Source organism: Rhinoraja longicauda, chromosome 3 (genome assembly GCF_053455715.1).
Source record: "Rhinoraja longicauda isolate Sanriku21f chromosome 3, sRhiLon1.1, whole genome shotgun sequence".
Taxonomy (NCBI): Eukaryota; Metazoa; Chordata; class Chondrichthyes; order Rajiformes; family Arhynchobatidae; genus Rhinoraja; species Rhinoraja longicauda.
In genome coordinates this window covers 51,034,003-51,061,615 of record NC_135955.1, presented here as the reverse complement: position 1 = coordinate 51,061,615, position 27,613 = coordinate 51,034,003, and the positions used below count along the sequence as shown (strand labels likewise).

Genomic DNA, 27,613 nt, shown 5'->3' with positions numbered 1-27,613 from the left:
TTCTCCAAGTTTTCCAGTTTCCTCCCACATGCCAAAGACATGCAGGCTTGTCGTTAATTGACCTCCGTAAATTGCCCGTACTGTGTAGGGCGTGGATGAGAAATTGGGATAACATAGAACTAGTGTAAACAGGTGATCAATGGTCGGCATACAATGGGCCGAAGGGCCTGTTTCCATGCTGTAATTCTACATTAAACTACCATGTCGCTTCTATTGCCTTTTATTCCAGCTTCCTTTTGTTCTACTCCTTGCAAAAATCTAACTCTCCCCACATATCCATCACCTGTGTGCTTAGTGAAAGTATTGATTGCTGTTTAAACATTACATCAAAATGAAAATTCTGCATTGTCTGACCCCACTCCAGCCCGAGAACGATTGTCACTCTCCCAATTCTGGCCTCGTGTTTATCTCAAATGTATTAGATCACCCCTTACTCAAATGTATTAGTCCAGTCAGTTGACAAACCCCTATTTGCGTGAATTTACTCACGTCCTCCAGCCCTCATCATTAAACCTCTCCGGCTCTCCTCTTCCTTGGTATTATTTGGCCTGATGACGTTATTTTGACAATGAAATAAGGAAGCATCTTCGGATGTTATGTTAAAACTGCAATGTTAAAATTGTTATATTAAAGCTGCCACATCAATGGAAGTTGATTATTTATACTGGGAATCAGTAATGTTAAAGACATATGCTAGTTTATTCACTGTTGAACACATATCTATACATTTCCTAATTGCAATTGTTTATTCTAAAGCCAATGTTAGCAATGGATGCACTGTTCTATTCTGTTTAAAATCGTCAGAATAAAATTGCAGATATTAAATAATATTTTAAGAGCTACAACTTTATATTATATAGATCTGGAATACTTGTGAATCCTGGAAAATATTCTAACTTAGGGAAAATAATATTAAATAAATAATTCTATAACAACAGTCCACAGTGAAAAGTTTAAACATAAAGTAGTGGTTCACATAAAACAAGAGAATTTTTTTTTAATGATCCTGTCTGCAAAACTAATCCCGAACATAAGCAGATTCTAGAGAACCACGACCTGTGAATCCTTATTGAAATTCAGTCAGTGTTGTCAAATAATTTACGCTACTTTTGGACTGAAATAAAATTGACAAAAAACTGCAGGTGCTGGAAATTTGAAATAAATGTAAAATAATGGAAATATGCAATAGTTTAGACTGCACCTGTGGAAAGAGAAATGTTTACATTGGTGTAGATTCAAATACTTTTTAAGTGCGAAGAATGTTTCTAAATCTACTGACTATATCTACATCTACTATATCTCAGGCAGCAAGTTCCTTGTCACTACCACCAAAAAATATTTCCCTCATCTCCTCCAATTAGGCAACATTACAATCTGTGCCCCTGTTTTTTAAGGCCTCTGCAAAGGGAAAAGGGCTTCCTATTGTGTCGGATAGTGCCAGTGTAAGGGGATCGCTGGTCAGTGCAGACTCGGTGGGCCGAAGGGCCTGTTTCCGTGCTGGATCTCATCCCTTTGCCCACAAACAAAATACTCCAACCAACATTTGCAAGCTCCTGTATAATACCATCAGTTGCTTTGCTCCAGTTTAGAATTTTAATTGGTCGACCAGCACTTCCTTATCCTGAATTATTTAAAAAACTAATAGAACTGTGGACGTTGGTCCCAAAAGGCTCGTCCACTGACATTCCAGTCACTTGTCCTGCCCAATTTCCTAAGAGTAGATCAATTTTTGCTCACTCCCTTGTAGTGCCCTGTACATATTGCCTCAGGCAACTTTTCTGAACATAGACAAATTCCACCCCTATGAAGCTCTTGATTCTATAGCAATCCCAATCTGTGTTGAGAAAGTTAAAATCTCCAAGTATGCAACCCGATCAGCTATCTGCGATCTCTTGGCACATTATTTGTTCCCCAAATTCCTGTTGACCCAATTGGGGACCTACATATGCAATCCCAACATGGTGATCATCCCCTTTTTATTTCTCATCTCCACCTATATATAGAGCCTCACTGGATAAGCCATCCAATTGTAATGTCATCTTGGACTACTATGTAATGGTCTCCTTAATTAATAAAGAAACTCCCCCCTCATCTCTTTTACCCCTACCGCCGTCTCACCTGTTGCATCTGTATCTTGGAACATTAAGCAGCCAGATGCTCGCTCAGTTTGAATTCAAGCAATCTAGTTTTGAAATGGAGTTGCCACATATCTAATGTGACTTATCATTGAAAACACTACTTACCGTAAGAACACTCATATGCCTGGTATTTAATCACTTTATTTGAAATGCTATGCCGCTTGGTTTACAAAATATATAAACAGTGTGCTCATTACAGTAATACAAATCTCTTGATGTGCTTAGCGAGAACCTCATAAACTAAACAGGAAATTTAAAAGACCACACAGTAAAAGGCAAATCAAATCCAATGAAATAAGTATTCACTTAGCAAGTTTACAGTTAAATTATAAAATCAAACTTTTGTTGCATTATCACGTATATGTCAAAAGATCTATCAAATATCATGAAATATAAATTACAATTAATGGCTTGATGTCTGTAAGAATGCAAAGTCCATCTTCTGTACAGCACAATTCCTTTCAAAGAGTAATAAAGGAAAGATTAGATTCCATAGTAAAAAGAGTTTGCAAAACATAAAAGATTGACAATTTAAGTCAAATTATAGGACTTTTAAAAGTGAGTATCTATTTTTTTGTATTCACAAAGAATGTTTTATTTAATGTTAAAAAGTGGAAATCTGTAATCAATTATTTGACGTTATACATGCAAAATAGATGTTGGTAGTTAAACCATCATTAATCAGTTCATACAATACAGCGAGAGGTGTAGTTTGCTTTGGAACATAGCTTTTTCCTTCTTAGTGTTACTATAAAGCAGAGCAGTTCTACTCTGCCAAATGCCATACAGTAGCTAGCTACATACCGGTTCTTTTTTTGTGAAATGGTACGATATTTCAGAATCTTCTTTCATTTTTCTTTTCTTCCCATGTAAATGCCTTACAGTTACTTGCAGGCAGCCTTTTTTACTTCAGCCAGCTGATTGTTATCAGGAGCCCGAGACATGGGTTGCGATTCACAATACTGTCGAGATATCCAAATGTCTTTCCTTATCATTCTACTAAAATGTTCATAACAAGACAATGGAGCAACTATCATCCACATGTACAAATACATAAAACAAAAATACCTCCCCTTAGAATTGGAGAATTTTTGTTGGTAACCTTTCCCCATGTGTCATGTTTTACTTCATAAAGCATGTTCATTACAGTTGAAAGTCTCAGCATCTAAGATACTATTTTATAAATACAAGATATTGCTTGACAGTGTAAAGTTGCATAGCAACAGTAGAAAATCAAAACTGCCTATTCAGTCCAGATACAAACCTTCAGAACACATCCGTTCAAGTCTGTGTTACTACCCACCACTGCTGTTTGCATATGTTCAACTGAATAGTGAATAGAAATAGCAAGGATTGGGGCTTTCTTACTACCAATAACAACTTTGAGGGCAGCATAATACAAATAGATAGGCCACAGATTAATTAAACCATTGTCAACAATAAACAGAAATATTCTTGTTAAAGGAAAGTTTAAAAAAAAATAACACTGCTGTTTCACATTTCTTCTTATCTTACTATTGTGTCGGTAATGGATATGGCCTAGGAGACACGAGGAACTGCAGATGCTGCAATCTTGAGCAAAACACAAAGTGCCAGAGTAACTCAGTGGGTAAGGCAGCATCTGCAAAGGAAATGGATAGGCGACATTTCAGGCCGAGACCCTTCTTGTTTTGGCGACAAAAATGGTTCATGCTTCTGTGTCCATTTCTACATCAGCAATTTGTGGTGGGTCAGCATCGCCAAGTAATTCTGTTTCAGGTACCAACATTTCGTCTTCTTGGAGATTCTCGGGTGCAGGTACCTCATCTGCAACAGTGGGCTCATTAGGCTCATCCTCTGTCCCGTTTGACTGGTCTGGGATCAAAGCAATGCGCTCTGTACCGGAAGCATTCGAGGGTGCTGTTGTGACATAGCCCGTGCTTGTAGATCCACTTCCACTGTTATGGGAACCCGTCTTTGGCACCATCTGTGGGGGCAACTGTGGAGGCATCTGCATCTGGATTTGCATTGGATAGAAATTTGGCAAATATGCGCCATAGGCTGGCATTGGCTGGTAGCCATTGACTGGAATGTACAGTTGGGGCGGTGGGACCATTGGCCGCATCTGTCCTTTTACCGGTATGAACTGAGGTGGTGGAAAATGTGCTTTTTGCTTGGGTCCCACGTATCTTGCATTGCTAACGTTACTGACTGGACTCGTGCTGAGGGAGCTAGTCTGTGTGGCATTGCTGCCCCCAGAAGCAGGAGCAGAGCTGTTATAGTTGGATAGATTTTCCCATGCTCGGAGGCGTGCATGGATGTCTTTAAATCGCGGTCGTCTTGATGGAAATTCATTCCAACACTCCAGCATCAAACTGTATACCCAGGCAGGGCAATCATCAGGGCAGGGCAGCACGTGGCGGTTTCTAATCATTTCTATGACATCTTGATTGGAATACCCACAGTAGGGTTGCAGGCCGTAGCCAAATATTTCCCATGCCACAACCCCGAAAGACCATATGTCGGAATCAACGGAGAATTTGCCAAAGATGATTGCTTCAGGCGGCATCCAGCGGATTGGCAGAAGGGAATTGCCCATCAGCTTGTAGTAATCTGCAGAATAAACCTCTCTGAAAATACCCAAGTCAGATATCTTTACGTGGAGTTTATCGCACACCAAGATATTGCGAGTAGCCAGATCCTTGTGTACAACATGATGGCTGTACAGATATTCCATGCCAGCTGCTATCTGAGTGACAATGTGCAGGAAGTCCGCAGGCTCCAGTGCAGACTTCACTGTCCTGTCGTCATCGCTACTCCCAACGTCAGAGTGTGGCGATCGCATGACGAGGAATTCGTGAAGATCACTCTGGGAAGGGTAACTGAAGATCATGCTCATGGGCTGTTCCTTGGTCACTATGCCCAGCAGACAGACGATGTTTGGGTGCTGCAACCGAGATCGCATCAAAGCTTCGTGTTTGAACTCTTCCCGGAGTGACACCTCCATTTTATCCTTTATGGTTTTAATAGCTATAACTTGTGCTTGTTCGCCCGGTCCTGTGCTGTACAGATGCCCCTTGTACACCTTCCCAAACCGATCCTCCCCAAGTTCCTCCATAAAGCGCACTGCGGATAGGCAAATATCTTTCAATTTCCCCTGAAAAGACAATCCAAAACAAATTGGTTCTCTTAGGAAGGTGTATCCATGCACAATTCTAATCTTGTTTTGTCAACTTCAACATGTATTTCATTTTAATATCAAACTGGTCAGGATTCCAATGTAAAATGCTGAAAGCAATATGATTATAATCGATAAGCACATGCAGATTGTAAACAGATCTTCAAAATAAAAACATGGAACATAGAAAAATAGGTGCAGGAGTAGGCCATTCGGCCCTTTGAGCCTGCACCGCCATTCAATACGATCCTGGCTGATCATCTAAAATCAGTAACCTGTTCCAGTACCGCTATCAAAAATAGCTTGATCAAATAAAAATTTTGGAAAAATGTTAAAGTTCCCAAAGCACATCAGAATGTCACATTCAATTAGAGGTTCTCATGGTTCCATTTTATAGTGAGGCACTACACCAAATTTCAAGGACAGAACCATTTACTTAGCAAAGTGCACATCAAAATGGTCTAACACCTTATTGATCTCAATGAGGTATTGACCACATATAGAAGGGAACTTCCTGGAAGAACTTGGAATCTCCCCTGGACTGAATATTGAGATTGGGTGAATGGACTTTGGCATAAGATTTTCACAGGGAATACAAATCACCAGTTTAAATGGTGTACAATTTCCAGTCATCCAGACCCTTTTCTTTCCAAACATCATCCCAGCCTCAAAAACTGACTGTTCATCAACAAGCACTAATTCCACAGCAATGCAAGAGCCTGGTATAACTTGGTACACAGAAACTAGATTATCGCAGTGGCACAGAAATCTTGAGTTTAGAAGTTCTTATTGAAATATAGTTCAAAACAAATTTCACCCCCAAGATATTTCAAAGCCGGTTACATCAAGACAAATTACTATTAAATACATATGCTGCAGCTTTTCGTCATCAGTGCATATCATAGAAAGTAATGAGACAAATAATAGGGAATGTTGGCCAGGGAATCTCCAAACTCTTCTTTGAATAGTGCAATTGGATCTTTGCGTAGGAAAGAACTACAGAAGCTGGTTTAAATCGAAGATACAAAATGTTGGAGTAACTCAGCAGGACTGGCAGCATCTCTCTATAGATGCTGCCTGTCCCACTGAGTTACTCCAGCATTTTGTGTCTATCTTCTAATTGGATCTTTGTGCTCATTTCCACAAATGAACCAAGCAAACAAGTTGATCATTCCCTCCACAGAGTGACTATCTCTGATAACACAGCACCCTTTAACCACTGCATTAGAATGCCATTGCAGATTATGTATAAACCTTCGCAGGACAGAGGACATTGCCACCGAGTTATGCTGGCACGTGATAAGAAAATAATTTTGCTACAGAAGTTACCTGTTTGTGAGGACTAATGAGTGGTATCTCCACATCCTGGCTGGGAGATGCCATCAGTTGCCGCCTCTGTGGAGAAGGGGTTGATGCCTTGTGTTTGTTTCGGCACATGCAGATTAGGAAAAACAGCAAAGCAATGACCAATGGAATGGCTATGCTCGGAACAAGGATGTACAGAATCTCCATTTTGCTATTTTCACGTGGATCTGCAGAGAGAGAAACATAAATACATTGTTAATATGGCTGTTTGCCCTTTTAGAATATTTCAATGTGATTGTGATTGTGAATGTGATAGAACATGTATACACCTATTATAAACTTAGATTGATGATTTTTTTTAAAGAAAATAGTTAAAAAAAATATATTAATTTTCTTAATTTCCTAGCTTACTGGCATACTGGCTTATTGGCATACTTGTCTCACAAGCCACTCTGTTCAGCTGAACATCAGTAAAATGACACCATCACAACAACTTCAAATCCTTATTGGAGACTACAACATCTTCTTAAGAAGGTTTGGTTTAGTTTAGTTTCGTTTAGTTCAGTTTAGAGAGACAGCATGGAAACAGGCCCATCAGCCCACGCCAAACAGCAACCACCCACACACTAGTTCTATCCGACACACGATGGACAATTTACAGAAGCCAATTAACCTACAATCCTGCATGTCTTTGGAGTGTGGGAGGAAACTGAAGCATCCGGAGAAAACCCACGCCTTTGCAGGGATTATGTACAAACTCCATAAGGACAGCACCTATAGTCAGGATCAAACCAGGATCTATGGTGCTGTCAGGCAGCAACTCTACCACTGCGCTACTGTGCCCCCAATGATGTCCACAATTAGTGTTCAATTGGACGCAGAATACAGCTTCAAATCTACAATTTGTCTTAGAGACAATGTCTGTCTCTTGAACATAATCTAGTCTCATTGCTAATAAAAGCTATTGCGCTACAAGAATTTAAAAGTTGGATTTAAAAACATCTTTGATCGATCCAAGCTATGGAAGGGATGAACATTAAATTTAAGCATGGTCAAAAGTCTAGAATTACAATAACATGGATGTCTCAGAAGATTACAGTGCTGGGCATAAGAGATCCTGAGGGGTCAGAGCAATGAATGGATATGAAAACAAGGGTGACAATATCAAAATTGAAACTATGTTTAACCTGGAGCCAATAAAGGTCAAACTGCAGAATCAAAGATGAATATGTGACTTGGTTTGAATTATAGGATAGCCAGCAGGTTACAGATGGCCACGTTCACAAATGGTAGATTGAGAGGCTGCTCAGAGTGTTTGGAACAGTCTGTAGGTAACAAAAGGCATACATACGGGTTTCAGCTGTAGCTAAAATACGGTAAGGTCAGACCAAGAGCGGGTTTAAGATGTGGAAATAGATAATCAGTGATACCATCAATATTCGGTCCTGCATTCACATCATGGATATCTCCTCCGAAAATATAGGGCTAGTAAGCTAATCCACTTTACCTCGGACCAATGATAACTTGCCTTTTATTTAAACATTTTATGCTCAAATCACAAACAGGCAATTTCACCATCATACCGTAACATGTTTGGTGTCCCATTAACAATTGTTGTCATGGTGCAGGTTATGTTATCATGAAACAGGCTACTAATGCTTACAGCAAGCAGGGATGTCACAGAGCTCAAGACGAGCTTCACTCTGTGTGTAGCACCATGGCCCATCCATTTGTCCACCGGGATTTCGACAGTATGCATGGCCACCTCCAAGCTCCGGATATTCCAAGCTGCTGAACTGATGGGCATGAGGGTGTTGGGAATTCCACAATTGGCACTTGTATCCAGACTTGGTCATGCTGACTGTTCCTCTATAATCTGCTCCACTGCCATTGTAACAGTTGTGATCTGTGCGGCCAACTTAAACAAAGATCCACTTAGCATATTGGGCACACAAGACTTAATACATTGCATTTTAATGATCAGAAGTAATCAAGTTATTTCAACAGTTAAAGTTGGTTCTTCTGTTACACATCATCACTCAAACCACTTTTTAAAACATTTACACTCTGCCAATATTAATTTAATCACCTCGAGTCAATCTAATAAAATCCACATGTAAGAGTATGGCAGTGTGGCCGTGTCACTCCTATGCAACCAAGTCAAAGCACAAACAGAAATATTTCAATCTTGTTGTACACACCCATTTCCATTTAATTTCTCTCTATTAAAATTATTTGGGTGTTACTTTTTTGAAGAATGTGCTTTTATAATCCCATGAGATAAAATCTGCTAAAATGCAAAGTAGCATAAAATTCAACGAATGCACTAATATATTTAATCTTAGCATATTAGGTACATTGACTTATCTCCAGTTAAAACTGGTGAGCATTTAAGCACCAAAGCCTAGAGCTCAAACAGGAAGTTATTTTCAGATTAATGTCTCGGAAAGGAAATAGGTTCATAAGTTCTAGGAGAATAAGGCCATGCAGCCCATCAGGTCTACTACGCAATTCAAACATGGATGATTTATCTTCCCCTCTCAATCCCATTCTCCTGCCATCGCCGCATTAGTGCAGCGTAGGTTCGTTGGATGCTTTCAAGAGAGAGCTGGATAGAGCTCTTAAGGATAGCGGAGTGAGGGGGTATGGGGAGAAGGCAGGAACGGGGTACTGATTGAGAGTGATCAGCCATGATCGCATTGAATGGCGGTGCTGGCTCGAAGGGCTGAATGGCCTACTCCTGCACCTATTGTCTATTGTCTATTACCCTTCGACACCCATTAAATCAGAAATCTGCCAATCTCAGTCTTAACAATATCCATTGACCGACTCCACAGCCTTCTGTGACAATGAATTCCACAGATTCACCACCCTTTGACTTAAGAAATTCCTTCTCATCTCCTTTCTAAAGGTATGTCCTTTTATTCTGAGGCTATGGCATCTGGTCATAGACTCTCCCACATTCTGGAGAGGAAACATTCTCTCCATATTCACTCTATCCAGGTCTTTCACTATTAGGTAAGTTTCCAGAAGGTTTCCCCCTCATCCATCTAAATTCCTGTGAGTACAGGCCAAGTGCTTTCAAACGCTCATCATATGTTAGCCCATATGTGCAGCCAAATGTATATAGAGTAATGTGGATCCTTCAACATTTAAAATACGATTCATGATTTTCTGAGAACTAGAACCCAAATAAAAGATGGTATCATTAAGGAGCATATTGGGAAAAAGCAAATTCAGCATCGCCTGTTGTTTTCAGTTATTTTGACCACAGATTACAAATTTTATTGTTCTGTAATATACATTCTCTAAGTCTCAACATTAATAGTTCTTGAAGTAGATTTTGCATGCCTTGTGAACATCAAATCTTTTAGTTCCTAATGTCTAGGTACATGATAGCTTGATTCAAGGAAGATCATTGGGAAGATACAACAAAATCATTGATTGATGGGATTTGCTGACTAACAATCTTCTTTATACTTACATTTGTTAATCCTATCAATGGGAATTCCAATTCTCATGCAGTTTGCAGACTCTGGGCTTTCTGGGAGTGGCAGGTCCTCACAGTTTGGCAACTGAAGCTGCATAAGAATGAGCGGGTTTGACCTTGCAATGACATATTCTGCTTTGCACAGATCGTTTTCCAGAACTTCACACTCGTCCCGGCATAACTCCCGTGGTTTAGGGTTGCGGGAATTATCATCACAGAGTGGGAACACAAAGTGGCAGAAGGATGGGATAGCAAACTGTGAGCACTGATCAGAGAGGTGGGTCGAAGTGCCAATCATAGTAAATGCAGCTGAAATGGGAAAACAAAATTTAATTGAACATTATTGCTTTTAAACTAGTTATCAAGTGCATTACAATACTTCACTTGTGCCAGCTTTATATACTCCCTTTATTTGATTAAGGCACTAACTCAAGTTTCAACTAGTCTGAAGTGAAAATATTTCATATTGATATTAGCCTTAAAAATAGTGATAAAAATTTTGGTGGCCAAGTAACATTGAAGAAAAGGTTGTGAAATTTAAATAGTAAACTTCTAATTAAGAATTAAAAAATCAAAATAAAGCGTAACTACATATATACGTGGTGGTTTTCTTCACAGAAAGTTCAACAAAATTATTTAGCCTGAATTCCAGTCAAGGACGGCCTTACTTCAAAGGGAAATAATGGTTTTAACCAGAACATACTTGTTATCAAGAATCCAATGGTTGATCAATTTGATGCTGCTGGTCATAAATGGAACCTATTCAGATTTAAGTAGATTGCTCACATTGTTTTACATAGGTCAATAATTTTGTTTTGATACTGATATAAAGAATAATCTCTTCCACTCATGTTTCTGAAAATTGTTTGGTTTAGGTCTACTGGCAGCAAGAATCACCAAATTATATCCACTTAAAAGCACAAAAGGACAAGATTTTATCCATTTCCTCCAATTCAATACCATCAGTAACAGCTGTCAAATCTATATTAGACTGGTTGCAAAATGGTTCTAAAGTCTATCATGAACAAATAAAGATTAATTGCGTAGAAGATGCAGACAGCACTTTACATGAAGCATCACAAACTAATTTTAATGGATTGTCAAGAAAATACAGCACCCAGGAAACTCAAAGGCTGTATCATTCGACAAACTTTAGATCTTCATTCTTTGGAAGCATGTTAGCAAGTCAATTCATTTTTCTTTGTCAAACAATATTTAATTATCACAGCATCTCAAAATACCGACAGGCCAGCAATTGCTTCACTTTTCCATATGGTGTCTCTATACTACAGGATGTGAATATTCATTGCATGAATTATATTGTCAACACAGTGGATGGATCCTAGTACTAGTTTGAAAATCCTTTGTTATTCAACGCAGAAATTGCATATTTGAAGTAAGCATTTGAACAAAAAGCATTGAATCTGATCAATAAAAGGAAAGATAATGAACCGATCAGTAATTTAGTTGAGAAATGAACTTGCTGTACATATTGGAAACATATTTATCTGACATTAATTTGAGGGTACCTTTGGTATTTCAAAGATTTTAAAGATGTTATCAGTATTGAGAGCAGTGTCTGTTACACCAGTGTCACAGTAGCATGCTCATTAAAACTTGTACATATTAAGGGGGCAAGGGTCTGACTGGGAAACAGCAGAAAGAGAGAAGGAAAGCAGGGAATAAAGGCAAAAGCAGAGCTGTCATACTTCATTTCATTTTATGAAGGGAGTGGTATAATAAGTAACAAGAAAAATCAAATACCACAAATCTTATGGATCAGAAAATGTGACTCAAGCAAGAATGCTGTAATTTTATCCTCCTCAAAGCTAAACATAAAATTTTGGGGGACTTTTCCATTTTGCACAATTACAGTTCACTTTATTATTTCTTGATGTTTATAAGTAATTCCCGGATATATAATAGTATCTCTATCTTGTCAAAATTATTCAGTAAGCATTTTAGTGGGAATGAAATAATAAAAAAGTGAAATTTGATATTTGTGTTGTATTCATGTACATACTTTGAACATTTTACATAAACTAATTTCCTATAAATACAGGCATCAACAGCATTTCAATCACTAAATAGCAGCAATGCTGAGAAAGATCGTTGCAGCTTTTGACCCACACAGTGCGAGACATAGAGTCAAATCAAGACGCAGATAACATCAGAAGAAGATAGCTCACATGATATTAAGAGGCAAACAAACAAGTGCAAATCAAACTTGGGCAATCTGCTTTGTTTTTGTTTCAGCCTTTAAATTGTGTTGCTCGTATCTGCAGACATGGCATCAAAAAGTTAAAGAGCTATTATTTAAAAAAAATCCAATTATACTTTTTATTTCGCTGACTTTAGATGACAGTCCGACGTTGTTAAACAGGCCTTTAATAAACAGAAAGAGAAAGTACAGCCGTTCCAAAAAGCAATGGCTGGAATTCAAAAACTAGAAAGAAACTAGAAAAATGCTGGCTTTTTGTTTGAACATGTAGATGATCAGTTTGTGTGGTATGCACACGGTATAAACATATTTTCAAAGATCAAATACAAACAATAAGTTGACATTTTTAAATGTGAAATTTGAGGGGTTGTCTTTGAGGGCTATATTTTTGATTTTAAAAAGGTGTTCCTGCTTCAATGAGAAGCACAAATGGTTAATTTCTTATGATAGGGGTATAGAATGCTTACCGGTAATTCGGTTTTCAATTTCTCCCTGCATCTGGAGGGAATCAACATAAATGCTCTGGTTTCCAATGAATCTTGCACAGGCAATTCCTCTGTATGGTTGGCAGAATCCATCTTCATTGTCATCATCACTGCAAAATAAATACATTTTTGTAGGAGCCCATGTTGGGACCTTCAAAGGGATAGGGTATTTCCTGCTTTGGCTAACTGATTTAAACTTCTTAAACCTCTTAAACAAAGGCTGGATTACACACCTGAATCTCTTCTGATGGCCACCATTGTGATACAGGTTACATTTAAACTTATCCAAGTAATCAGATATTGAAAGTTTAAGTAGCGTAAATGAAGAAACTAATGCTAAAGGTTAATGACTACCTAGTGTTCAGATTGATAGCAAACATGTTTTTCTTAATGAAAATCCAGAGAATTATTTCACATGTTTTCGGGCCAACATTTTGCCTAGATCCGACTGATTTTATGGCCCTTATCAGCCCGAGACTCTGTAAAAGGCACAATCTGGGGAGTTTGTCACTATCTTAGTATCACCTACGTTAGTAGCTATTTTTGCTGGAACACATCTTCCTGCCCTGGGTTCATGCTTGTGTCAATGAATCCCAATGTGCAACATAATGGGCAGTGAAAGACCCACACTTGGAAATGGAGCAAATTCCAGGTGGTGGTCTGAACGATTTTGCTTAATCGATGCTCTGACAGGCAAGGCTTTTGAATATGTGTAGAATTTTAAAAATGTTCCTTTGAATATTAGGCATTGAGCATCATACCATTTAAAACTAAATTTCCAAATCTATCTAAAACAACTTTTGTCATCATTGTTACATTAAATTTAAGACCAGTTTCCAATTTCAGTTTGTCATTCACAAACTTAAAAGTGAAATTCTACAATATTATGAATGTTAATTTTAGTTTAGGAATACAGTATGGAAACAGGCTCTGCGGTCCACCGAGTCCACGCTGACCAGGGATCACACGTTCACACAAGTTCTATGTTATCCCACTTTTGCATCCACTCCCTACACAATAGGGACAATTTACAGCAGCTAATTAATTTACAAACCGACACGTCTTTGGGATGTGGGACGAAATGGAATACCCGGAAGATACCTATGCAGTCATAGGGAGAACGTGCAAACTTCACAAAAACAGCTCTCAAGGTCAGGATTGAACCTGGGTCCCTGGCGCTCTACCATCTGTGCAACTGTGCCAGTTAGAAGAGTCTCGACCTGAAACGTCACCTATTCCTTTTCTCCAGAGATGCTGTCTGACCCACTGAATTACTCCCAGTTTTCGGTTTCCAACAGCATCTGCAATTCCTTCCTACACTACAACCATCTTCCTTTGTGATTCCAATATTGGAGTGGTGGCCATCTATTTATGAGGTGTCTTGAATTCACATTCTGGGAAATGCTGTCTTGATGTTAAGGACAGTCAATTTCATTTCCCCTCTTGGGAAATGAATTCAGCCCATTGTTCCATGCTTGGGCCAAAGCTGCGATGAAGTCTGGAATCTAACGGTTTTGACAAAACCCAATCTAGGCATTGGTGAGCAAGTTATTGGTGAGCAAGTGGTGCACAAGAGACTACAGGTGCTGGGATGTGGAGCAAAGAACAAACTGCTGGAGGAACTCGGCAAGTTGAGCAGCATGTGTTGTGAGAGAAAGGAATTATAGACATTTCGGGTTGAGACTACTTCAGGACTGAAGGTGGAGAGGGAAGATAGCCAGTGTAAAGAGGAGAGTCTAAGCAAGTTCAGGTCTCTAGTTCTACAGCTGAGGTATTGTCTGGTCCTGTAATCTCTGCTGTATCCCATACTCTCAGCTATTTCATGACATCATCTAGAGTGGATTTAATGGTTGCAGAGTGTCTTCTGGGATGGTAGGAATCATAATCACAATCAATCACAATCATACTTTATTAGCCAAGTATGTTTTGCAACATACGAGGAATTTCATTTGCCATACAGTCATAACAATAAAAAGCAACAGGACACACAAAATACATTTTAACATGACTCCACCACATTCCTCACTGTGATGGAAGGTGAAAAAAAGTTCAATCTCCTCCTTCTTTGTCCTCCAGCGGTCGGGGGGCTCTAACCTTCCGTTCACGGGAAAATCTTGACTCCCTTAGCCAGCGGCGGGCCTTCCTCGTCGGTGCGATCAAGCTCCTGCATCGGCGGGGGAGGGGGGGGAATCTCAGCTCCCCCTTGCCGGGCGATCTACCCCGGGTCGGGGCTTGTCGAACCTCATGTAGCTTGGAGCTCCCGACTATGGTCTCAACCCGAGACTGTGAGCTGCTTGATGTTAAAGTCCACAGGCCGCGGTTGGAGCATCGATCCAGGCAAGGAATCGCACACTCAGATGGTGTCCACGCACCGCGGGGGCTCAAAGTCAGTCCCAGGCAAGGCCTCCAGCTCCACGATATTAGGCCGCAGAGCGATCGGAGATACGATCCGAAAAACAATTGCATCTCCAGCAAGGTAAGAGATTGAAAAAATGTTTCAAAAGAATCTTGGAAGGATTACAAATTCTTCAGTCTTCCTTCTAGCACTTGCATGCTGTGGCCTACCATCACTGAGGATGGGATATTCCTGGAGCTTCCTCCTCTTGTAGGTTCTTTAACTGCCCACCAGCATAGACAGCACGGTGCAGTAGATTGCAGAACTTCAATTTGATTTGTTAATTACAAAATTGCTTAGTTCACTTATTGCTGTGCACAGTTGTGCATTACAGCTTCACTGGGCTGACAGCTCATTTTTATGCAAGCAACTGCTCTCCGGAATCACTTGTGCACTTGTCATTGAGCCAGTGTTGATCCCCAGGAACAAGAGTAATGGTAAAGCAAAGGATATGCCAGACCATGGATAGTGGGAGTGCACATTTCAGCATTGCTGATGGCCCACAGCGCCACATGGAAGATGATTTTGAGCTGTTGGGTCTGTTTTAAACCCATCCCATTTAAATTGTGGCAGCACACACAGGATCGATGTGAAGATGTGATATTGACTCAAAAGGAAGTGCACCAGTCACTTTTGTCAATGTGTCAAGGACAATACATATGCCATGGGTAGATTGGATGAGATAAATAGTTCTATCTCTCTGTTGGTTCACTCATTACCTGTAACAAATCCAGTCAGACAGTGATGTGCTTCATGACGTGGGTTGCTCCTTAGTGGTGGTGCTACCATGCCATTGCCCATGATGGACATTGAAGTCCCTCATAGAGAAGATATTCCGTGCTTTTTGTGTACCCCAAAATTGTAATATGGTCCATTGATTCTTTTCTACTTCCAACACTAGAGGGCATAACTATAAGGTGAGAGGGGGAAAGTTTAATGGAGATGTACTGGACAAGTTGTTTACAGAGAATGCTGGAGCCTGGAATGCATTGTCAGAGGTGGTAGTGGACGCAGATATGACAGTGGCATTTAAGAAGCTTTTAGATAGCACCTGGAAGTGGAGGGATATGGATCATGTGCGTGCAGATCCGGCAGAATAAAGGGATATGGATCATGTGCACGCAGATTAAATCAGTTCAACTAGGCATCGTGTTCGACACAGACATTGCCCATTCTGTGTTAACTATATTTCATGATGAGAATTAGTGAAACTGCAGAGATAGATTAAAAAAATATTATTGAGATTCGATTTTTCCTTGCTGTAGTTGTGGCATATAGCACTAAAATATAGTCCCCCTTTCACCACATATTTTCGCGATCAAAGTTTTTCTGAGGATAAATAGAATCTTTACCAATTATAAAACATTGTTATATTAGTTTCCCAAGTCTGGTTATGAATTTAATGCTCTTTCTTTTTCCACACTATGGATCGCTAATATATTCCTCCGCTATTTCCAGTTATTTTACCAAGACTACCTCTCCATTTATGCTTTAGCTCCATTGCATGGTCCTCTCTCTCCTCTTAATTATACCTCACCATCCTACCTGAATTTCAATTGTAGCCAAGTGCATGGAATTGTTTAACACGGTATTCATATTTCCTGAACAGCAGACGACCAAATCTCGCTGATGCATGGCCTTTCCAATGTTACTTGCCAAGGCTCTGAAAACATCCCACAGTATAAACATGGAAAAGTTGGGAAATTATTCCTCAAAATAAATGGGGCAATGAATCATCTTCCAGGAGTCTCAAGTCCAGAGCATAAAAATAGCCCCATTCTACTTCCACATAATACGGTTAAAGAAGTAAAAACTGGAAAATGCACTTGAATAATAGAAGTTGATCTTGGCTGGAACTGTACACATTTATTTCACCTCCTTTTGGAGATGAATTACATGCGAATGAAATGAAGCCATTGTTTCAGCCTTTTTCCTTTGACCTTTTGTACATCTAGTTCTCCAAGATTCTGTCCGTCTTGAGTTTGGTGTGACTGGATTGTCAGGAATGGAAGTTGCAAAACCAACAAATATCGTTTGGCAGTTTGAGGTGGCAAATGCACTGAAAGTAAGGTCTGTGCAATGAAAGAATTAACCCAAGACACTGAAACCAAAGGAAAGAAAATAAGCTGCAAGAATTGAGGAGTTGTTGCAGAATATTTTTGTTCACACAGAAAATTCCACAAAAACGCAAAAGGCTGACTTCTTGGCATTAGACTGAAACCGTTCCTCAATAAGTGTCACTTCCAGTAGATTACTGCAATAACAACAGTAAAAACCAAATTGTATAATTGAAATGATGAAAATTAATAACTACATGATTACTTTAAATTATTTATTAACCATTTTCCCAAGATTAAGTTTAAATAAACAGAAGCAAAAGACAAATGGGAAATTGTACTGCAGTTCTGAACTTTTTGTTCAATTCCAAGTGCAGAGTAAAATAGTTGATGGGGTTCATGTAGCGTGAAGAAAGAAGTGGAGAGGCAGCAAAACCTTCAAGGGCCTGTCCCACTTAGGCGATCTTTTTGGCAACTGCCGGCGACTGTCAAAGTCGTAGCAGATCGCCAAACTTTTCTTTTACCCAACGACAATGACCACGACAATGCCGAGTCAGGTCGAGATTACAGCGTCTTCTGAAACATCACGAAAATTCCCACGCTGTCAATGCTTCTCCGGCGTCCTGGTTATCGCTGAAATCACTGACAAGTCGATAAGTACTTGAGAGTTTTGAACTATAACATCTTGTGTGGGTTACTTAAAAACCAAGCTTCACTGTAACAAGGCATAAACTGGATTTACTTCCAGTTTACTAATAGCTGTATTAAAAAAAAATTTTTAAGTGGTTCAGTGGATTTTTGTGAAAAGTGTGTGGGCATTCTTTGAAAATGTAAGGGAGATGTATATCTGGTTTCTGGGTTGCATATCTGGGTTTGGAGCTCACTTTAAATGTAATGGCTGAGGCCAAAAACATTGTGAAAATTCCCACGCTGTCAATGCTTCTCTGGCGTCCTAATTTTCGCTGAAATCATTGACAAGTCGGTAAGTACTTGAGAGTTTTGAACTATAACACCTTGTATGGGTTACTTAAAAACCAAGCTTCACTGTAACAAGGAATAAACTGGATTTACCTCCAGTTTACTAATAGCTGTATTTAAAAAAATAATTTTTAAAGTGGTTCAGTGGAGTTTTGTGAAAAGTGTGTGGGCATTCTTTGAAAATGTACGGGAGATGCATATCTGGTTTCTGGCTTGAATATCTGGGTTGGGAGCCTACTTTAAATGTAATGGCTGAGGCCAAAAACATCGCGAAAATTCCCACGCTTATCTGACCGTCAAACTGTCGCCTCCAATCTACCTGTTAAATGTCTTGACGGTAAATAAATTGGTTAAACACAAACATTTTATGGTATTTTGAAATGACTTTACTTATTTTAATATTATGTGCTTCTAAATGCATCTTAAGAGAACCTATCAAACCTGGGGACAGCATGCGACAGCGACCGCAATAAGCTACGATACCTGGCGACAAGCCAGCTGTCGCTGAGAAATTTCAAACCGTTTGATTTCTCAGCAACGCGCTGAGATCCACTGCGATCTTTGGAAGGCTCCTCACTATCATGCCCGCGACACGCCGGCGAACTGTCGGCGACAGCCTAGTCGCCGGCAGTCTCCTTAAAATCGCCTAAGTGGGACAGGCACTTAAGGAAGTAATAATCAAACTGCTGGAAGAACTGAATGGGTCAAGTAGCATCTGTAGGGATAGTTATGCTTCAGGACTGATGCAAGGTCTCAACCCAAAACATCGATTATCCATTTGCTTCCAGAGATGCTGATCGACTCGTTGAGTTCCTCCTCAGTTTGCTTGTTGCTCCAGTTTCCAGCAACTGCATTTGCTTTTGTGTCCAAACATTTATGAACGTAGTTTATTGCCTTCGTCTTTTCCTATGTTGAATTCACCCCCTCGAATATATTGTTGTGGAAGGATGCACAGGAAGATGTTTCCCCTTAGCTCACATTGAAAATATTCAAATAAAAACTCTAAAGGAAAAGAGTAAATATAGCCTTTATAAAAGATGCTCTCAATTTTAAGAAAATGATAGAAATTGTTGATTCACTAACTAACAATACTTACTGTGAACTGTGATGTGGATTGTGAGTAGGAGACTGACCTATAAGAAAAGAATATAAAATTAAAATGAATACCTCACAAAATGTTGAATTAATTCTTAAACAATTAATAATCCTGCCAGTCCTTTTTTGTCTTATGAACAGTTAAAGAGCCATTGTCTGAAGACTTCTCCTCCTGGCACAGGAATTTGCTGTCAATCGGAGGCAACTGACTTACACTTATCAGTAAACATTTTGTGGGTGTTTGCTTCGAGTCTTAAAGGAATTAGAGTTGAAATAGCACATTGTCCTCTGTGGGATTCTTTGTGCAGGTAGAAAGCAATAATATATCTCCTCTCCAATCAAACTGAAAAATACTCACTGAAACATGCACAGTCAAGAACTGGTAATATTAGTTTGAATATTTAATTAAATGCCAAATAACATATGGAAGGCACAACGGAAGGAAGGTGCTATTGAAAGATGAAAGAGAATTAGGATTTTTTTAAATAATTTGACAAAGGTTTAGATCTCCAATTCCAATCAAAATCTGAAGGATCAAGACCAATTTTAGAAATATTTTTTTAGTTCTGTATTCGTTATTTGACAGTAATTAAAACTCATCACAATTTTTGAAATTAATTTAAACTTTAACTGACACATGGTAATTCTCTTTGGCAGCATTATTGGGTATTGAAAGGGTATACACTGATAATTCATTCTTTGTGTTATAAATATCTAGGATCTCAATGAGGTATTTAGCAGAGTTTATGGAGGGTTACTAGAACAATAGCTTCCAGATTTCATCCTTTATCCGAACTTCAGTGTTATATGAAAATTGCTGATTGAATTATGGCTTAATCATTGTGATGCTAATTCTTGTATTCCACAGAATATTTCATAAAGGTAGGATATTAGACAGGATATTTATCAATCTCAAAAGCGAACTCAGAATAACATTACTTCTCATGTCTCCAGCAGTCATTCCAACATCCTTCTGGGTAAACGATGCAATCTTGATGTGTGATATCACGGTTACTCTCCTTTAGTTCAATTTAATAGCCAACTTTGTATCATACAATGAAAAAATCTGATTACTAATTCCAACCTTGGTACAAGTCATTTCAACCATTACCCCGAAAGATGATGAAAAATGATGATCTACAGATTACTGCAAATGTTGCTAAATCCATTGCCAGTTCTTTATGGCTGTTGAATATATTAATTGTCTAAACCAGATGCCCAAACTCAGACACAAAATCAAATCTGGATGCTCGAACCTTTGAATTGGTAGTTTGAATAACTCCCAGACTTGAATATTCCAAGGCTGAAGCAGGCCTCAATACAATGCTTAAGACCAGCTGAAGTTTCAGGCACACACTGTTCATAATGAAATTTGTGCAACATGGCAAATGAGCATTGTGCACAAGACATGCCCAGTAGCCTGTGTGTGTGGAACAGCTGGAAATGATTTCAACCCACGGTCTTCTGCGAAAACCTCAAACTGGCCTTCCAAATCAGAAAGTTTGGGCGTCACTGACATTAAGTCTGGTGCATAAAATTTATTTTGAAAAATAAAATGTTTAGACAAGGGATGGGACTGTAACTTTTGCACTTCCCTCCACAAACCTTGATTCAGAGGCTTCAAATATGATTGAAATGTAAGTTTGTCATATGATGTGATACTATTACACAGCGCAAAATTACATCCATTGGAGCTGCAGAGTCCTGAAACGATGAAACCACAGCCTTACTGAGTATCTGCTAAAATCCTCTCAAATATAGTCAGCATAGAAATCTGCTTCTAAGGCAGTTGCTTGGGGTCAACGATAACTTGCTTCCAATCCATTCTATAGACATAGAGGTGGCTGATGAAGCTAACGTAGAATCTCCAAAATCTGCCTCAGTTGGCAGGTATTTGACGAGGTGGTTGACAGGATTGTGTGGAGATGGGTGTCGAGATGCTGGATCAGCAATGGGCTGCAATTGTGGATGTTGCCAAGTGCCCAGTAGAAGCCAGCCGCCGCAGCGACTACTGGCGGCCGGCCCCGACGTTTCCCGGGTACGAGCAGGGCTATGGAACCCCAGCACCGACGATAATAACACCACCCCCCTCTACCGGAATCGCCCGGGACCGGCTGCCCAGCCGGACTCCCGGTGGATACAGGGCGCGGTCGCTGGGACCTTCAGGGCGTTGCCGACAACCAAACGATCGAGGCTGCGCCTTCCAGGGCTCTGTGGACCCCCGATCCAGCATGCCCATCACCTGCCGACTGACCAGCCACAGCTCGTCGGTGCGCTCCGCTAGCTCCAGGGCGTCATCAAACTTTACCCCAGGGAGGAGCAGGAGGATGTCGTCTGCCTATTGCTGCAGGAACGCGTATTCAAAGAGCAAGCAGGGCTGGTGGCCATCCATGAGCGTGAGCATTTCGCTCTTGAGGGCCGATGGCTTCCGGTCGCTGAGCCCGCCCATGTTGAGGATCCACGCTGCTCGCTCCATGCAGCTGAGCCCAAAGGTGCGGAGAAGCAGCGCCTTGAGGCCTTGATATTTACCGGCCGCCGGTGGATCGTGCAGGCAAGGCGCCACACGGCCGGCCATCTCCTAGTCGAGCGCGCCGACGACGTCGTAAAAACGGGTCTCGTCGACCATGATCCCGCGGATATGAAATTGTGCTTCGGCCTGCTGAAACCATACCTGCGGCTGAGAGGTCCAGAAGGTTGGTAGCTTCAGGGCGACCGCGTTCAGTTGGGCCTGGTTGGCCGGAACGGCGGGTTGAGCGCTGGCGGCGTGCATGTCGTACTCTAAAATGCCTAGTTTGGAGCGTCGGGGTCACCAATTGTGGCAGGACACAGAATGGTCCAGCCCAGAATGAGACGAGATGCTCAGTTGGTGCTAACTTTGGTAATTCCAACTAAAGATCATAATCTCAGGTCCTCTTTCTTCAGTAAAAGTGGCTCCCACCACTCCCCCCTCACTTCCCACCCAAACCATCCCCTGCCCAGTTACTTTTTCCTAGCAACTGCAGGAGATGTAACACCTGCTCATACATCTGTATCTGTACCTACCTTCTCTTCGCCACCACAATTAGTCTGGAGAATGTTTCTGAGCCAAAATGCCGCCTATCCATGTCCTCCAAGGATGCTGCTTGATCTACTGAGTTACTCCAGCATTTTATGTTTTATGCAAGATTCCAGCACCTGCAGTTCCTTGTTTCTACATCAAGTGCTCCTTCTCTTCTGCCCAGTGATTTTGTTTTTTTATGTGTGGTTTATCTCACTCTGCGTCACTGGCCCAGTGTGGTTTTGGGGATCAGGTCTAGGTATTGGGTCTGGTACTAGCCCAGTAGGTGGAATCACAAACAAGTAAATTGAGCAGCTTTGAGTCAGCAACTGGATGGGAAAAATGCTCCGCAGCAGCAGCATGTATCCTGCTAGGAAGGAACAAGATGTGCAGAACAAAAACAAGCGACAATCGCAATTAAATGAAAATCTAAATATCCGCCGTGCTGCAGATACGAAACAAAAACATAAGATGCTGGAAACACTTAGGATGCCAGGACCTGTGGAAAGACAAACATTCACGTTTCAGGTTGCAGAACCTTCCTTCTGACGTGTGGTCCGACCGGAAACGTTGCCTCAGTTTCTCTTTCCACTTCTGCTGCCTGACCTGCTGAGCACTTCCTGCATTTTCTGCTTTTGTGAGAATCGTAATTAGCAGCTTCATTTGTGAAGTATTTCAACAAGTGTGAGAACAGTAGAGAGGGAACACAAAATAACCAAACTCAAGGTCTAGTGTTCACAGATGCGTCCAAAAAAAAAAACATACCAAGTTTCACATATAGTACCCCGGTAGCTGTGATGGTTTTATTCCCATTAGATGCGACACACTGGTAGTAGCCTGTATCGGTTGTGTCCAGGTCTTGAATTCGCAGTCGGGAACCATATTCGGTTTTCCTTATTGTAATCCGTCTTGCTTCTTGAAACACCGGTGCATCGTTTTTCAGCCATCTTATGTTTGGAGGTGGTTTCCCTGCAACTTTGCAGTGCAAGGTCGCCGTCTGGCCTTGTACTATCGTGATATTGTTCACAGGAGCCAGAAAGGTCAGAAAATAGCCTGGAAATTGAAAATCAGAAACAATCAGTTCAAAACTTTCAAGCACAAGCTGCACAAACAGTATGCATTGTTTCACATTTCACTGTATCTAATCAATTTTAATTTAATTTTGTAAAGGCCGCAGATGCACTAGAATACACAGCTAATTGGCTTTAAACATTAGATCAAAAATGCGCATGAAGTCACAAGGGAAAAAGCTGGACAAACCCGTCACAGTAATCTCAGTGCTCAAAATGAATTAAATTGGGAGGGAGTTTTAACCATATCATGTTGGGAAACGGAAGGCAAAGCCTAAAGTGGCATATCACAATGAAACTGATGATCCCACTCTGGAAGATTGTACAGTAAGGACAGTTCATGACCCCAGAGGTCAGGGATCATTATAACTAGTTATAGAACTCTCACTACTTTGATAAAGTGAGTCGAATAATCCGGCACGCTAGATGGTGGTGCCCATCAGGCCAATTTTCTGGATTGTTGCAGGTTACCCCTACAATACTTCAATACACTTCGGATTTACTTTTTAAATAAAGGATGTTACATGATATTACAATATATTTTCCAGTGAACTCTGAGTTTTAAAGGAGAGTGGAATACAAGATCCCGGCAATTATGGGAATTTCCAAAGAGGCAGATAATTGTTTAATTGGTGTTTTAATGCAATTGAAACTAGAGGTTTCAGCCCACAGGGAGGGAAAGACGGGGAGGCAGTGATTATAATGTGTGGTGGATGGAGAGAGAAGGAGCATCACCAGAGGAATGCTGAATGAAAGACAGGATGGACTCAAACAATAAATTCTGGAAATACACATGTGGCCTAATCAGTTTTGTAAGCGAAATGGCGAATCTTTATCAATACATTTGATGGCCTGGTCTCTTACGCTACCTGGTCTGCTGTTTTGTTAACACACCAGCATGGATTTTTGTAATTTTACAGTGAAATGACCGCATCAACCATGCTGACTTTACAGAAAGATGCCCACAAAGATCTGGCAATCACAGTGGTGTGGACTTTCCATTATCAGACACTGAGTTCAAACAGTTCTGAGTTTGCTGATATCTGCCATGTTTTCAAGTTAGAGACATAAGAGGCCTCAGATGCAGGAGTCTTGAGCAAAAAGCAGACTGACAGCACATATCCTGCTTGTTGAGCCGACAAGACAGAATGAATGTTGAATTTCAGGTAATCCCTTCTCCTTCTCATTTACCCAGTTATCCACCCCATCCCTGCCTAATCCCACCCGCACATTGCTTTCCACAGCTCCCTCTGCCCCATCATCCAGTTCCTTTCCCTCCTCCAACTGCTCAACTCCACCCCTCCCCAGACTGGGTCCCCTTTTAATCTGACCTACCCTGTTCCCTTCCACCCACCACCTTCTGTTTCTACATCATAGCCCCCACCTAACTTTCTTATAAGATTCTACTATTTCCACCATTTTCTCTCCTCTACCTCTAGCCTTGGTTACTACCTCCACCCTTCTCCCCCCCCCCCCCCCCCACCTGACTTATCTGTCAACCTATGTATCTTCACCTCAATCCACTCATCACTTGCCAACTCTTGCCACACTCCTTCCTCTGACCTCTTTCTACCAGTCTGAAGAAGGGTCCCAACTGGAAATGCCATCTGTTTGTTTCTACAAAATATGCACAAGAAATAAATGAGCAGACATTTTCTTTTTTATTAGTCAAAGTCAAGTCAAAGTCAATTTTATTGTCAATCCTCAGCCAGTTTACACAGACAGAAAATCGAAATACCGTTTCCCACAATCCCGAGGAACAAAGTGCATAAAACAAAAGGCACAGCAAACAACAATCAACATAAAATATAAAATATAAAATATAAAATATAGTCACTGCTAGTCTCACTGCTAGTTAATGCTTGTTATTAAAACCAAGTTTAAATAAAAATACACAACTCGCTGCGGTACGAACTATTGTTGAAAAGCCACAATAAGCAAAGATGTGCGAGGAGATCCCAACAGAATGTATCCTGGCTTCGGTGGTGTGGGAAAGCGTTTTTGTATGGGCTGCTCTTGCACTCTCCACTTCCTTGCCCTCATCTGTCATCCAGACTTGCCCTGGAGGGCAGTTGTTTCATCCAATGAGGGGGGTGTCCAGTATTTGCAATGTATTCCCCATATTTCATCAGAATTTAATCATGGCATATTGCACATATGATTTTTTAATTTTTCGACAAATTCCTAACCGTTAAAAAATTATTTGGATAAGAACGTGGGCTTGTTGGTTGTTTTGGATGCATTCAAAACCTTTATCAGAAATTGACTATCATACCATACCATACACATACAGCCGGAAACAGGCCTTTTCGGCCCACCAAGTCCGTGCCGCCCAGCGATCCCCGTACATTAACACTATCCTACACCCACTAGGGACAATTTTTACATTTACCCAGCCAATTAACCTACATACCTGTACGTCTTTGGAGTGTGGGAGGAAACCAAAGATCTCGGAGAAAACCCACGCAGGTCACGGGGAGAACATACAAACTCCTTACAGTGCAGCACCCGTAGTCAGGATCGAACCTGAGTCTCCGGCGCTGCATTCGCTGTAAAGCAGCAACTCTACCGCTGCGCTACCGTGCCGCCCATGCATAAAGCAGTTAAAGATCTAGCAATAACCGGCAGGCAGGTTTCTCAATGCTCTGAGAAGCAGCCAACAGAATGTTCACTTATAAAAGCCATTTCCACCTCCTTTATCATCACCTACTAACATCCTAGCCTTCAGCATGACAACCCCAAAAATAAAATCTTGACCACAGAAATGGATTGCTCGATTACACACTTCTCTAATTATGAGCAAATTGGATCTATGTCTTAATATCCATTAACGTATAATACAAAAGTTGTGAACAATCTTGGAGATTGTGTCGGAGTGAGTACTTGCCCATTAACCCTGATTTTTTGCCTATCAGTAAGTCAACTTACTAATTACAACAATCATTTGCCAGCAGCTCAGTGAGCTTCATCCTTAGTTAATTATCTTGTGAATTATTTCATAAAATTCCTTTGGAAGTCCAAAAAAGTTAATATCCATAGATATTTGAGTCATCTCTTTAAAAAAAATAATTCTGTCAGGTTGATTACAAATGATTTATCCTTTACAAAACTATGCTCTCAATTTCTGACCAACTAAAATATTTCAAGGCACCATCTTAATTACAAACTATAATGTTTTCCAGGAAAATATTCTCAGAGCACTACCTTGCCAAGTACTCTTGGATTCTTATGGATTTCAATTAGATTCTCTCATATTGTGAAAACTGTGGAAAGCACGTCTGTTCTGGTAATTCTTTACCCTACATGACATCCCTCATCTTGGGGTGCCATGAGTAGAGGCCGGGGTGGGGAGATGTGTCAGCACAGACGCAATGGGCCGAGAGGTCTTCTATGCCGTGTTAATAGATGAAATATACTGATTATAGCCCAAGAGCGTATCCTGTCATGGTCTTGCCAAAGTCTTGCACAGTTGGAGCAAAATACAACTTTGTGTTCTATTCCCCCTTTATAATTATCCGTTGTTTGATTCCCCCTCTCTTGAGAATAAAATCAAGATGTGTCTTACAATTAATGTAAGGCAACATCTCTATAAAGTTTTAATGATAAATCCTCGGTCTGTCAATGTTTATATCACTACCCCAGACTTAATAATTCTCGTTTTTAAACAAAATCAGGATCCAAGCTACTGAATCATCATTCCTCAGGGCTTAACTACTCCATTGCCTCTACAGGGGATTATTTAAAGAGATTCTTAGCAGAAGATTATAATGAGAATGTTCAGGCATATTCTGTGACCAGAATGCATAGCATCATGAAAGTGCCCAAGGCCATGTTTACTGATATTCCTTCTCATTCACTAGAAGCATGAAAACTGTATTGTTTACATTTTCTCTTGATTTATATTACCCAAAGACATAAAACCTGCTACTATAAAGCACCACAAATGTGCCACATTTAACTCAGCATGGCAGTTAGCATGGGAAGCATTATCCTTTTTGGTGGGAGAGGGGAGAGTGTTTGGACTATGCAGAAGGACCTTAAAAGGTATAGCATTCTGCTATTGCATAAGACTCAAAAGTAAATAGATTACATAATTTAAGGAGTTTTTCCCTGTAATATCGGAAAAAACATACAATAGACAGAGCAATTTCAAAACACCTTGAATTTGAATGGAGGTCTGTCTTG

The 27,613-nt window shown here is 40.4% G+C and overlaps 1 protein-coding gene across 2 annotated transcripts in view; it reads right to left on the bottom strand.

The window, feature by feature from the left end:
- Positions 1-2,274: 2,274 nt before the first annotated feature.
- The window catches only part of ror2 (receptor tyrosine kinase-like orphan receptor 2), a 209,792-nt gene continuing 184,453 nt past the window's right edge, over positions 2,275-27,613 (bottom strand). The window contains exons 2-8 of one of the 2 annotated variants that reach the window (XM_078396964.1): positions 23,124-23,411; positions 19,323-19,359; positions 12,779-12,906; positions 10,085-10,399; positions 8,264-8,518; positions 6,625-6,827; positions 2,275-5,274 (exon numbers count right to left, since the gene is read on the bottom strand). In XM_078396964.1, the coding sequence (XP_078253090.1) occupies positions 3,826-5,274; positions 6,625-6,827; positions 8,264-8,518; positions 10,085-10,399; positions 12,779-12,906; positions 19,323-19,359; positions 23,124-23,411 (2,675 nt within the window). In that variant the 3' untranslated portion in view covers positions 2,275-3,825. The remainder of the gene's footprint in view (positions 5,275-6,624; positions 6,828-8,263; positions 8,519-10,084; positions 10,400-12,778; positions 12,907-19,322; positions 19,360-23,123; positions 23,412-27,613) is intronic. The other variant, XM_078396963.1, reaches the window with a different exon arrangement.